Source organism: Aquarana catesbeiana, linkage group LG01 (genome assembly GCF_042186555.1).
Source record: "Aquarana catesbeiana isolate 2022-GZ linkage group LG01, ASM4218655v1, whole genome shotgun sequence".
Classification (NCBI taxonomy): Eukaryota; Metazoa; Chordata; class Amphibia; order Anura; family Ranidae; genus Aquarana; species Aquarana catesbeiana.
Genome location: NC_133324.1, coordinates 221,768,509 through 221,781,651, shown reverse-complemented (window position 1 = coordinate 221,781,651; position 13,143 = coordinate 221,768,509). Strand labels below are relative to the sequence as shown.

The 13,143-nt window shown below is 41.4% G+C and overlaps 1 protein-coding gene across 4 annotated transcripts in view; it reads left to right on the top strand.

Moving 5' to 3' along the window:
* AIFM3 (AIF family member 3) overlaps positions 1-13,143 on the top strand; it is a 148,573-nt gene that overhangs the window by 42,540 nt on the left and 92,890 nt on the right. For all 4 annotated transcript variants that reach the window (XM_073625177.1, XM_073625172.1, XM_073625164.1 and 1 more), the window contains exons 2-4: positions 7,027-7,246; positions 10,320-10,533; positions 12,842-12,951. In XM_073625177.1, the coding sequence (XP_073481278.1) occupies positions 7,216-7,246; positions 10,320-10,533; positions 12,842-12,951 (355 nt within the window). In that variant the 5' untranslated portion in view covers positions 7,027-7,215. The remainder of the gene's footprint in view (positions 1-7,026; positions 7,247-10,319; positions 10,534-12,841; positions 12,952-13,143) is intronic.

Here is a 13,143-nt window from a genome sequence, read left to right as displayed (position 1 = left end):
CCCCCACATCAGCCTACCACCCCCCCCCCCGGTGCGTGAGAGTATTTGTAACCTTGTCATTCTGGCCGTCAATTGTCCATAAATCACTGATATTAAGCCCTTGGAGCTGGTTATCCGAGCTATTTTGTTAAGAAGCGGTGCTTTACACCATTCCAATGCCTTAGTCCTAAATTGTTTATCCAAAGCATGCCTGATCTGAAGGTAACAGTAAAAGGTTTCCTTTGGAATTCCAAACTCCCGTCCTAAGTCAGTGAAAGACTTTAAAATATAACCATCGAACAATTGGACCAACCTATATATACCGTGTCCTTCCCACAACCTATTTTTCTCTATAGATTGTAACTCCTGCAACTGCTTATTATGCCATATAGGTGAAAACTCAGTAAGGCCCTTGTATCCCATCTCCTTCTTAACTGACTGCCAAACTTTGGTAACCATCTTTTATGTTGGAAACTCGCATTGAAGTGACCTGGCCTCCAACGCCCCTGCTAAAGATTTATGTGGGTTGCCTAACATAATTTTCCCACTAGTATTCGCCTCTCCCAGGGACTCGCAACCCCCCAAATGCTGCAACTGAGCAGCCAGAACGTACCTATATGGATGGGGAACCACCAATCCCCCCTCCCTAGCAGGACGCTGCAAGGTTTGTAGGCTAATCCTGGCCTGACCCTTCCTCCATATTAACTCTCGGAAGAGAGAGTTTATTTTTACAAACCAATCTCTTCTGATCCAAACCGGGGAGTAGTGGAGTATATATATGGCATCCAAATCATTTTGACCAGATTAGCTCGGCCTGCCACAGATAAAGGGAGTCGACACCAAATGTCCCTCTTCCTTTTAAATTTCTCTAGTAGTGGAGCTAAGTTATCTCTAATACAGTGATTTGGGTTGTTAGACAAAACTATACCCAGATATTTAATCTTCTCCATTATTTTAAAACGGGGTATACCCTGAGGGTGAGAGCCAGTGGTCGAGTCATCCGGGAGAAGCATAGACTTCTCCCAATTGACTATCAACTCCGAGAGTCTCCCAAATCCTTCCACCAACTGCATCGCTTTTACTAATGATGGCCCCATATCACCCAGAAAGAGTAAAACGTCATCAGCATATAATGCTATTCTTTCTTCGCCCGATTTTCTTTTATACCCCTGTAAACCAGGTGAGTTTCTCACTACCTCAGCAAAAGGCTCTATTGCTAGGGTGAACAACAGGGGTGACAACGGACACCCCTGTCTTGTACCCCTCTCAAGGGATAACTTTTCCGAATATTCGTTGTTGATTTTTAATCTGGCGCTAGGGTGTTGATATAATATTTTAAACCATTTAATAAATAGGGGACCAAAACCATATTTCTCCAGTACCTACCATAGATAACCCCATTCCAGAGTGTCAAATGCCTTGGCAATATCCAAGGACAAGACAACTCTGGAGCCCTTATTCTCTACCGGGGTCTGAAGATTCAGATATGTCCTTCTAATGTTTATGCTGGTAGACCTGTTATGTATAAACCCAGATTGGTCCAAATGTATAAGACTAGAGATACACTTGTTTAGCCTAGTTGCCAAGACCTTTGCCAAAATCTTGACATCAGAACACAACAATGATATTGGTCTATATGAAGATGTGTCAAGTTGGTCCTTCCCCTCCTTCTGGATTAATACTATATTAGCTTCAGACATCGAAGAGGGCAGCCTACCGGCTGTAGCCATCCAGTTCAGTGTCTTGAAAAGCTCTGGAACCAACACCTCCCCATATTGTTTGTAGATTTCAGAAGGCAGTCCATCTGGACCCGGGGACTTCTGATTGGGCATCTCCACTACAGCTTGCCTCAATTCCTCCAGAGTTTTGGGAACTTCCAGACTATTCATATCTATTGCCGAAAGAACCGGCAGCTTGACTCCCTCCAAAAATGTCTCCATCTCTTCCCGTTCTGGACACTGTCGTGACTTATATAACTCACTGTAAAATTCAAAAAATGTTTCCCTGATTACCAAAGGATCGGACGAAATTTCCCCACCTATTGTCTTAATCATAGGGATTGTTGAAGAGGGAGAATTAGTTCTGGCCAGTAAAGCCAACATCCGGCCCACTCTTTCCCCTTCCTCAAAATTCTTTTACCTCTGGAAGAGTTTCCTATTTTCAGCAATTCTAATTTTTTCCATTTTATATTCCCGTTGCTTCTTTACCCAAATTTCTCGGTTTTCCGGGTTTGGATCCGTCACATGATTTCTCTCTGTCTCCAAAACCTCCTCTCTAATATACTCTTCCCTTGTCCTTGTTTGCTTCTTTACCTTTGATATCTGTTGGATTAGAAGCCCCCTAAGATATGCTTTTAAGGAGTCCCAGATCACACCCTCCAATGCAGATCCCGTGTTATGCTCTATAAACTCTCTTAATCTTGCAGTTATTTCGTCCCTATTCCCTATTATCTCCAACCATATTGGATTTAATGACCACGTTCTCTGAGTATTACTATCGCGCGCAATTATCGTTACTGTCAGTGGTGAATGGTCTGATTTCGTCCCTATTCCCTATTATCTCCAACCATATTGGATTTAATGACCACTCGACCTCTTGCGATACTGCAAAGCATCGCCGAGCAACCAGACGCTGCAGTAGTGAGTCGTCCGGGCTAAGCTCCGCAACGCGGCAAATCCTCCTGTAAGGCTGGTCACTCTCCCTCACCACAACCACTGGGCGAACACACCACCCCTTGTGCCTCCGTCGGAAACAAACAGTGGGTAGCTAGCAGGTCAAAGCCTGGAGGTGCGTAGGAGCCACGGGGGTTCTCGAAGCTAGGTAGGCCTATCTACCTAGGGCTGGGACCGGGAGAGAGCACACACTCCACCACTCACACCCACATCCGGTCACGCCCCCTCCTTCATCTCAAGTTCTTCCTAGATGATTTTTCCCAGCCAACTTTCAATTTTTAAGCTCAAACTATAGCTACAGCTCAGAGACCACCCTCTCTGTACCTAATGGAGGTAAAACAGTGGATTGTGGGCACAAGCATCCTAGAGAAACTTATACTACATGACACACACCTTAAATTCCAGAAACTATGGCCCCCGTGGCTAGAGTGCAACCACAATCTGAACCTCAACCACTCTTTACTAGACATGTGCACACTGAAATATTTCGTTTCGGAATTTCGTCTTCGTCCGAAAAATACATTTATTTAGTTACTCCCGAAATTCGTTTTTATGCATAGCGTTTTTCGTTAAAAAATTGCATTTGTCCGAAAATCCAAATTAATTAAGGTCAAATCTGTCATTGAAGGCTTATGGTGTCTGTCGAATGTTCAAAGAAGATTCGACGGAGCAGCTAAACTGTACGTGTACATTTCCGGTCGAATTTTCCGCCTACAAGCTAGCTGTAGTAGAATTCTAATGTTGTACGACTAGTAATAATTATATTTATTAATTATTTTACCAGTCAACCAACATTAGAGTTTTTCTATAGCCTATGGGCGGATGCATTTGACCAGAAACGTACGATTGCAGCGTCGTACAGTTTAGCTGCTCCGTCGAATCTTCTTAGAACTTTCGACAGACACCATAAGCCAAAGATTCGACGTTTGTATGCTTTTCATTGCTTTGTCGAATCTTTGTCGTTCATGTTGAATGGTCTACCCTACCCCAACAGTCAGCCAACTTTCACATTCGTTTCTCAATCTCCAAGTGCAATGGCGGGCGCGGCATCCGACGTTGTGTCAGATATTGATATGGCATTATAATATAGAATCTATAATAATAAATCCCCCCCACAACATGGTCAGCCTCTGAGGCTATCACAACACTAGTATCACTTTCAAGTTCACAACACTAACACAATAGCAGCAGATTATTATGAAAAAGTTAAGTTGAACTGTAGCTTGCTTCACTATTGTTCTGCTGCTGTGCTTACAGTATACTTAATTGCTAAATAATTCAGGTTCTCTGACAAACGGACCAGCTAAGATTGACTGTCTTCTGAAATGATTCAGTGTGTGCGTCTCTCTCTGCTAGCAAATCGTAAGTGAAAGTAAGTTGGCTGTATGTGTCTACTTAGTTCTAGCTATTTTACTGCCCCACCTCTTTGGTTACAATCGGCCAATAACATTCATCATCATCATTATTTTAATTTTACTTTCCCCACCCAATTCCAGCAGCGACCTTTTCTCTCTATGTCGAATCTTTTCTCTCTATGTCGCATCTTTTCTCTCTACGTCGAATCTTTTCTCTCTATGTAGAATAAACTTGGACTAATAGAGTTAAGGTTAGGCACATTCGACCACAGGTTCGATAGACACAGATTGTTATTGTCAGCGTCATGTCGAATCTCCTATCTATATCGAACTGTTGTTGCAACGAAAATGAAAATAAAGCATTTGTTTATGTCGGATCTTTCGGTTTTCGGATTCTGCATTTTCGTTATCGTTTGTTTAAACGATAATGAAAATACCTGAAATTCGGACGAAAATGCATTCGGACGAAAACAAATGCACATGTCTACTCTTTACTCTCAGTTTGAAAAACAAATAGGCTTCATGAATTGGAAACTTCCAGCTGGGTCCCTGGCACCCTCCTTTCTTTCTTACAATCCTTCCCTGTATCTTTTCCTTACTCTTAATGCACTCTAATGCCCCGTACACACGGTCGGACTTTGTGGACATTCCGACAACAAAATCCTAGGATTTTTTCCGACGGATGTTGGCTCAAACTTGTCTTGCATACACACGGTCACACAAAGTTGTCGGAAAATCCGATCGTTCTAAACGCGGTGACGTAAAACACGTACGTCGGGACTATAAACGGGGCAGTGGCCAATAGCTTTCATCTCTTTATTTATTCTGAGCATGCGTGGCACTTTGTCCATCGGATTTGTGTACACACGATCGAAATTTCCGACAACGGATTTTGTTGTCGGAAAATTTTATATCCTGCTCTCAAACTTTGTGTGTCGGAAAATCCGATGGAAAATGTGTGATGGAGCCTACACACGGTCGGAATTTCCGACAACAAGGTCCTATCACACATTTTCCGTTGGAAAATCCGACCGTGTGTACGGGGCATAAGACACCTTTCACACGGAAGTCACTTTTCAGATGTTTTAGCACTAAAAATTGATGCGGGAGCAGTGCTTTTCGGGTTCTAACCCCTTGTTAACCCCTTCTTTGGGGTTAAAAGCACCACGCCCCCACCTGCACAACGCCCCTAAAGCATCCCCAAATCGAGCAGTGCTTTACCGCTAGCATGGGGCGGTGTTCAGTGTGAAATGGGTCTAAAATTGGTTGCCATTATCTTTCCCCTTTGTCTGTCCTCCTGCCTTTTCCCCCTTGGTCTTTTAAACCCATCTAAATATTGTTAAAGCTCACTGCAATACCCTGTACTTTGGGCAAGTACATTGAGAAAATACCATCTGCACACTTCCTAGGCTACCTGCATGTAAACAGACCCACAGCCCCCCCCCCTTCCTTTTCCCACCCAGCCTATGAACAACCACATCCTTGGGTTTCTTTTGCTAGCTTTTGCCTATATCATGTCATGTTAAATACAAACATAAGCCTTTCTTATTTATTCACTTCTATTCAGCACTACTGATATTCCATATGTTACATAATGCAGAATATCTGCGTGCTTCATTCTGATTATGTTAAAACCCTTGAAAAAACAATGAAAAATATGTGAAAATAGTCCCTAATATGAACATGCACTATGCAAATTGTTGAAATCTTACTGGCCACTATAGATATTTTTTCTCTTCTTTCAGGATCACCATAATTTGAGCTATAAACTGAGCATATAATAAATATATTTAGCAAGAACAAACAACAATTCGAAAATATGTTGTTTATTCAAGTAATGATTATTTACTGTGTACAAGAAACCACTACTAAAAAGTGGATGAGTATAGCAAGTGAAGAGGTCAGAATCATGTACATGTGTCACGTACCTTGTGGCAGAGCCTGAAGTGTAGACGGAGGCCTCTCGTACAGCCTCGGCTCTGAGAACACTGATGTTGCGACAGTGGCCGTGAGAGCGCGGCTAGGTATGAGTGCCTGTAAGATGTCCGTCAGCCATGGCAGTGGGTAGCAGGTGCCCGAGACAGGTCAGATCGCTGGAACAGCAGATGACAGCAGAGACAGCAGTCCCCGGATTTGGCAGGCGGCCTGTGCTTGACATGCAGCTGGCAGGTAGCCGGTGCAGAACCAGCAGGGACCAGGTAGCATGCAGAGCAGGACGGGTGGATAACTGGATTCAAGGTCAGATGAGCCAGGTCAGCAACAGATGGTCAGATACAGGCATAAATGGCAGGCAGAAAATGGTCAACATACCAGCAGAAGTCAGTGACGTAGAATGAGCAGAAGGCAGAGCAAAACCAGAGACAGGCCAAAGTCAGGGCAGGTAGCGTTCAAGCAGGATCAGGGCTAGCCGGGTCAATCGCAGAAGTAATACAGGAACAGATAAAGGAACATGGGTAATAGCTGTAAATCAAACAGCACTGGCTAATAGAACTTCTGTAGTCTAAATAGTCTCATATGCACCAACATTAAAGACGGGTGCGCCTGAGTGCGCGTGTGCGCATATGCATTCGACTTTGTGCTTGTGGACAGGCAACCACACATCTGTGCCTGCACACCTGTCTATCTTGAGGCTTCATCTGTACTATGGCTAGTGCCTTCCTGACAACATGTAACATTTTACCATATTATAGTACTGCTTCCCAGCTCTATGTTACTTATTCTGATAACATAAAATATATGATATATTTGGTGCAAATTGCTTATAAATGAACATTTCTTTAAAGAGATCTTGTCATGTTGCCCACACAGAGTGTTTTTAGTAGCCCACCTGCCAGCACTCCCTCTGTATTTAAAATTTTTAAATGGCAGGTCATATACTGGTCGATACTCTGACCTCATTGTTCATTTCCTATTTTGATCATTTTAGAGGCAATGATGGCTATCTGTTGATGATGTGTTATTAAAAAAAAAACATATTCTGAATGTACATCTTTCTAACAGGACTCTTGTGTCTTACACAGGCTATGAAGATACCTTCTAACATGAAGAGACCGATTCTGTCAACCATTTGGACACTTTTCATCTCAACTTTAAGTTTCAGGCTCTTATAGTGTTTACTCAACTAAAATATGGCTTAGAATCCCAACTTCTGTCTTTGAGGGACCTTTGCATGTTCAGTGTTTTTCATAGTTTTTTGTGCTTAAACCATAATGGGGGGATGCTTCTCCAAACCCAAGCCAGGTAAGAGCCCATTAATATTACATTGCATGTTATATGTCATAAAGCTACACACAACAAACTGGGTCAGACTTAGAAGCTCTGCAGGGTGACTGCTGGAAGGAATGTTAATTCTGCACTCTTGCAGGGAGGATTAAAGAACGCTCTAGGTTACAATTAATCCAAGGAAAATTACATTTCAGTTTCTTTCACGTACAGAACATTCAGCTGAAATGAGCACAGAATGTTTACTATAATAAACTTGAACTAATATAGCTTGTTCGCAGCAAGCCTATGCCAAAATAATGAAAATAATTTCAAATCCCTTCACTCTTGTAACAGCAGGGGATGGTTTAAGAAGTACAGAATTTTTGACTGTTGATTATAAATACAAAAAATGCAATTACTTATTTGAAAATATAGTTAGAGTTTTCGAATTTTCAAAAGAAATGGTTTAATTAGCTTACATTTGATTTGTAAAAAGTGTATCTTAAAAAGTGCCAACAGAAAGCAGTTAGATTCCACGTTAAATTTGCCCTGCATGGAAAAGGTAATGAAACCTGGTTGGGTTCTTTGAGCAACAGTCCTATTTCCCTTTCTACATTTACATAAATTATATTCAATAAAATAAGCCATATGTAGAACTTTCCAAGATGTCTATGCTGTGCAAGCTTTAGAAGGTATTCTTAAACATGATGCACACACATACTCTATATTAAAGTATAAGTACTATAAGCATTTGGTTTGCAAATGTCATTTTCCAGAGCAGGTTTTAACCTGGCCAGTGAAATTTAACTGCTCTGCTTCAAAGCAAACCTACATTGACACAAAGCCATGCAAAGTAATGCTAAATCTTTGCGGTACTCAAATACCAATGTTCAGATATATGATATCTGCATTTTCCAAACGGACCTAACAAACCCTAATATGGCTACTAATCCCAGTTAGCCCTCTTCAGGCCCTGCCAGCCCTCCTGGCTGCAGCTGCCTCTTTCCACTGCCCTTTCTCCACAGACCACATTTCTGGTTCTGCACCCATCTCAGACTGCAAGCTCCAAGTCCTCTCAGACATGTCTCCCCAGTCCTCCTGTGCCTCACTCACCAGCCCTCCTGGCTTTGACCAGTTATTCTCCCTGGAGTCTCTTAGCAGCGCTCTCTCCCGTTGTCCTCTCCTTGCTCTCTCTTGTGCCTCTGGTCCAGAACCTGTTCATGTGTTCTTGAAAGTGGTCCCGACTGCACCCAAGCCCAGGCCCAAGGTACCCCCCCAGACTGGGGAGCTCCTTCTGAGGCCCTGACAACCTCCGCACCTCCGCACCCTCTCAGTCCAGCTCCTCCACCCAACACTTCCTCCCCAGCTGGGCTGACCTTGGGTATTTAAGGAGGCCTGCCCCCTGCCAATCCAGGTTGGGGATTGGTCAGGGCTTCCTAAAACACCCCAGGCAGCTCCACCTCTCCTCCTCTCTTTCCAGAACTTTCTAGCAAACTCTAGAAAGAAGAAGGAGGTCTCAGTGATGCTGCCTGTGAGCCACCAGCTGCTACCCTGAGCCAGCGCAGATCAGATCAAACAGGCCTGGCTGCCAGACAGGCCTGCCTAAATTTACCTGTTCTACAAAAAATCCTACTTCTAGCACCAGCCTACCTAGAGGGTGCTACATGTGCATGATCCGAGTACAGGTTTGCTATAATTTTTTTTACTACAGAGCTGCTTTAACTCTTTTGCTGCCACAGAGGAAAGGCATACATCAGCAGCAGCACTGTCCTGTAAACAGGCTCCTGGCTGCTACAGCAGCTGGGAGCTTGTTTACATTTTAAAGCTTGACTTTGTAGAAGAATTGATTCTGTCACTTCTAATGCCCCATACACACGGTTGGATTTTCCGACGGAAAATGTGTGATAGGACCTTGTTGTCGGAAATTCCGACCGTGTGTAGGCTCCATCACACATTTTCCATCGGATTTTCCGACACACAAAGTTTGAGAGCAGGATATAAAATTTTACGACAACAAAATCCGTTGTCGGAAATTCCGATCGTGTGTACACAAATCCGATGGACAAAGTGCCACGCATGCTCAGAATAAATAAAGAGATGAAAGCTATTGGCCACTGCCCCGTTTATAGTCCCGACGTACGTGTTTTACGTCACCGCGTTTAGAACGATCGGATTTTCCGACAACTTTGTGTGACCATGTGTATGCAAGACAAGTTTGAGCCAACATCCGTCGGAAAAAATCCTAGGATTTTGTTGTCGAAATGTCCGAACAAAGTCCGACCGTGTGTACGGGGCATATAGGTTGTGGTAGGTAATCCTTGATATGTTTAGTATCCATCTACATTGCACAACCTCATCCTTTATATTTTACAAATAAATAGTATATTATATTGTGTTTGGGTGCATTAAAATTAAGTTTAATGTAATTTTTACTTAAAATATAGGTTGTCTAAGTGTGCAAAAAAAAAAGACAAACCTGGTTTTGCCAGTGAAACGTTAATAACTATTGCAAAATATAATATTCTGATCATGGTATGGACATATTAAATGTAATGATAATATTTGGTATAGGAATTCATTTTTATTTTTATTTTTTCCATGTTGACCTACAGACAAGCTGTTTAATAAAAGCGACAGTAACAGCTGTTGAAACAAACTATAACACTGTCAAGAGTGCTTTTTATTTAACAGAAGCTGATGCCGCAGCTATTTAAACATCCTTGACAGTATTATACATTTTTACAAACCTCTGTTACTGAAATTTTTTTGAACAGCTCGGTCTGCATGTAAATATGAAAACATATAAAGTTATATGAAAAAAAAAATGTTTATGCTGAATATTGTCATTATATGTAGTTATCAGAATAGAATATGCTTTTTTGTTCCTTAGGAGAACACCATAAACCATGTCATGGGCATACAGAGTGTAAGGTTAACTGGTATCCGCCGCTTCTGTTGTGAACATTGATTTGTTTGTGTATGTGTCTACATTCCTTGATATTTGTGTATTAAATTGTTGCTAATATTGACAATTTTTTTGAAACCCTTTTTTTATGATGAAAATATTTGCAAAGCATTAATTAAAGTGTGTTGCCGGTGACTTTTGCAGTGGAAGTCAAAGTTGAAGTTGTCCTTCCAGAAAAAGAAAGGGAAAAAGAAGAATTATCTCCCAATGGGAAGGCCAGTCCTCTAGCATACAAAGCAAATGGAACAACTCGACATTATCACCATGAAGAAAGACCCATTGGTCTTAATCCTTACACCAATCCCAAAGACATTGTGGAAGCCTCAGTGTGCCATGTAAAGGACCTAGAGAACGGACAGTATGTTCTAATGTGTTATTTTGTAGTTAGCAATATGATATCAGCTTTATAAAAACGACTGTTTACCCCCCCAGTTTGATAGTAATGTTCATTACCTTGGTATTGTTCTTTAGTTAATTTTGTGATCAAACTTATATGCTAATCATGGTTATTGATATTATTATTAGTACTATACATTATTCATTTATATTGCTAGAATTAATGTTTGAATAACCTAGCGGTTTTATTTAATCTTTGTTTTGCTTCAGGGCTTGTATAAAATTCAAATTTTTTCCTACATACACAAAATGCATGATGGATGCAGGTGTCAAAACTCGGTCATTCTTCTAAACACTGGATACACTTAAAGTGGAACTTTACCCATAACAACTTGATAAAAATAATGTTCTTTAGCAAGGAACATACATTCTATATTAATAATTATGCTACCAAAATGAGTGTGTGCTGTAAATTGCCTCCAGCAGTGTTCCTGTTTCTCTTTTCTGGAGGCTGCCATTTTGCTAAAGCCCAAAGCCCCAGTTGTAATTCATAAAGCCGAACTAAACCCATCAATTTGCCAGTTTCAAAAAACAGTTTGATTTGATTGTGTTCTCAACCAAACTGTCAAACCATCAATTGGCTGGTGTCCTAACCGATCACTTGTGCAGCACCATGGCAGTTGCAATTCAAACAGAAGCAGATGTCTTGGTTGTAAAGGATAGGAGGGTATAATTCTGCTTTAAGACTGTCAGCAGATTGGCCTCTACAAACTCAGCAGTGCGTGAAAATATCTAAAAATTGAGAGCAAATGAGCATGTGCAGGACAGGGTGGGGCGGTGTATTATTGGATTTTAAACAGTATAGGGACTTTTTTTTTATGTTTTACATAGCTATACCTGCAAAAGGGGCCAGTCTGAAGTGATCTAGCAGGACTTAATTTTCTGACTAAAGTTCCACTTGAAGCCTAGTACACATGGGCCAAATGTTGGCCGACATCGGCCAGTTCAATAAAAACGGGCCAACATTCAGCCTGTGTTTATGGCTGCTGTTTGGCTGGCTTCTGTTGGATGAGCATGCTGGGAAGCCAACAGCCTAGCAGCTCCCAATCAGTGCTCTCAGCCAATGGCTGAGAGAGCTGACCAGAGTGTTCTGGTGGGGGGCTATCTCCCTGTCAGAACACAATAGCTCAGGAGGGGAGATCGCTGTACTAACGTTGGATCAGTAGTACAGCGGCTCTCACCTGAGCTGTCAGTTTGTTTTTTTTCGCTCAGTCCACTGGGTTAAACGAAAAAAACCTGATAGTGTGTACTAGGCTTAAGACTACCCCAAGAAGCCTCAGAGATGCATCCATTGGCAGACAAAGGACAATAAGCTCAAATGAAATTCTCCACAATACCTGAACAGGCATTTGGTTCTATCTGACTTAGCCGTTCTCAGTACTGCACAGTACACATGTGCCAGGTACTATATTTGTCATATATAAACCTGGCTGAGTAGTGACTACAAAGAAAAAGAAGTCTAAAGCCCCATACACACTATGAGATATTCTGCTGATTTTTGTCTTCAGATTTACCAAAACCATGTAGTGCAAGGGCCTGCCTGATTGCATACAAATTGAAACTCCTAAGGTTTGACCTCATATTATATGGTTTTGGTAAATCTGATGACAAAAATCAGCAGAAAATCTCATAGTGTGTATGGGGCTTTATTTACAGAACCGCAATTAGACTACATTCAAATGGCTATTAAACTCCTACTGCTGCTGTTATTGATATTTATTTGAACAAAAGTTCATGCATAAATGATACTTGCTTTTAGGTCCATTTTTTTAATTCATAAAATTGTCCTTTTTTTTTTCAATACATGCAGATTTTTGGATGTTGTGTTACTGATCTGAACGCAGTACATGTTTACGCACCTGTGTGAATGTCTACATTAAAAACAGTGCAATTGTGTTCAGATCCATAAATAATCAATGCATGTAAACACCTTTTTTACAGCCATGTGAATGTCACTGAAAGTGAGTCAGGTTCTACTTGTTAGAGATGTCAAGCTGTAGTGACCTAAATTTTCTCTAGAAGGCAACAAGGCAAAATATATTGACAGCTGCATTCATCACAGAGGTTGAATGCGGGTCATTGCTACAGGAAAGTACATATGCAGTTACAGTTAGATAGAGTTGACCAGTGACCATATCCACTGATGCTCATGTGTGTGAGCTACGATTGATCTGAGACAGACAGTCCTGCAACACTACATGATGGTACAGTTTGCAAAAATCCATAATAGTTTATTCCTATAATAATTGCTACTTTATGTTTACCTCTAGGATGCGGGAGGTTGACTTGGGATGTGGCAAAGCTTTGCTCATCAAGCAGAATGGAGAATACTATGCAATGGGACACAAATGCCCTCACTATGGAGCACCATTAGTGAAAGGTTGGGGTCTTTTAAGTCTGCTGTTAGTTGATATTTCATAATATAAAAAAAAATAAAATATGACTCAAAAGAGTAACTTTCCTCTGGTAGCATGGGAGAGCATATTACTAGTGTACTGAGTAAGTTTGTCAACTGAACCAAATTGTAAAATCGCATTGATTCTCAATGATTTTCTTTCTCTTCACCTCTTTT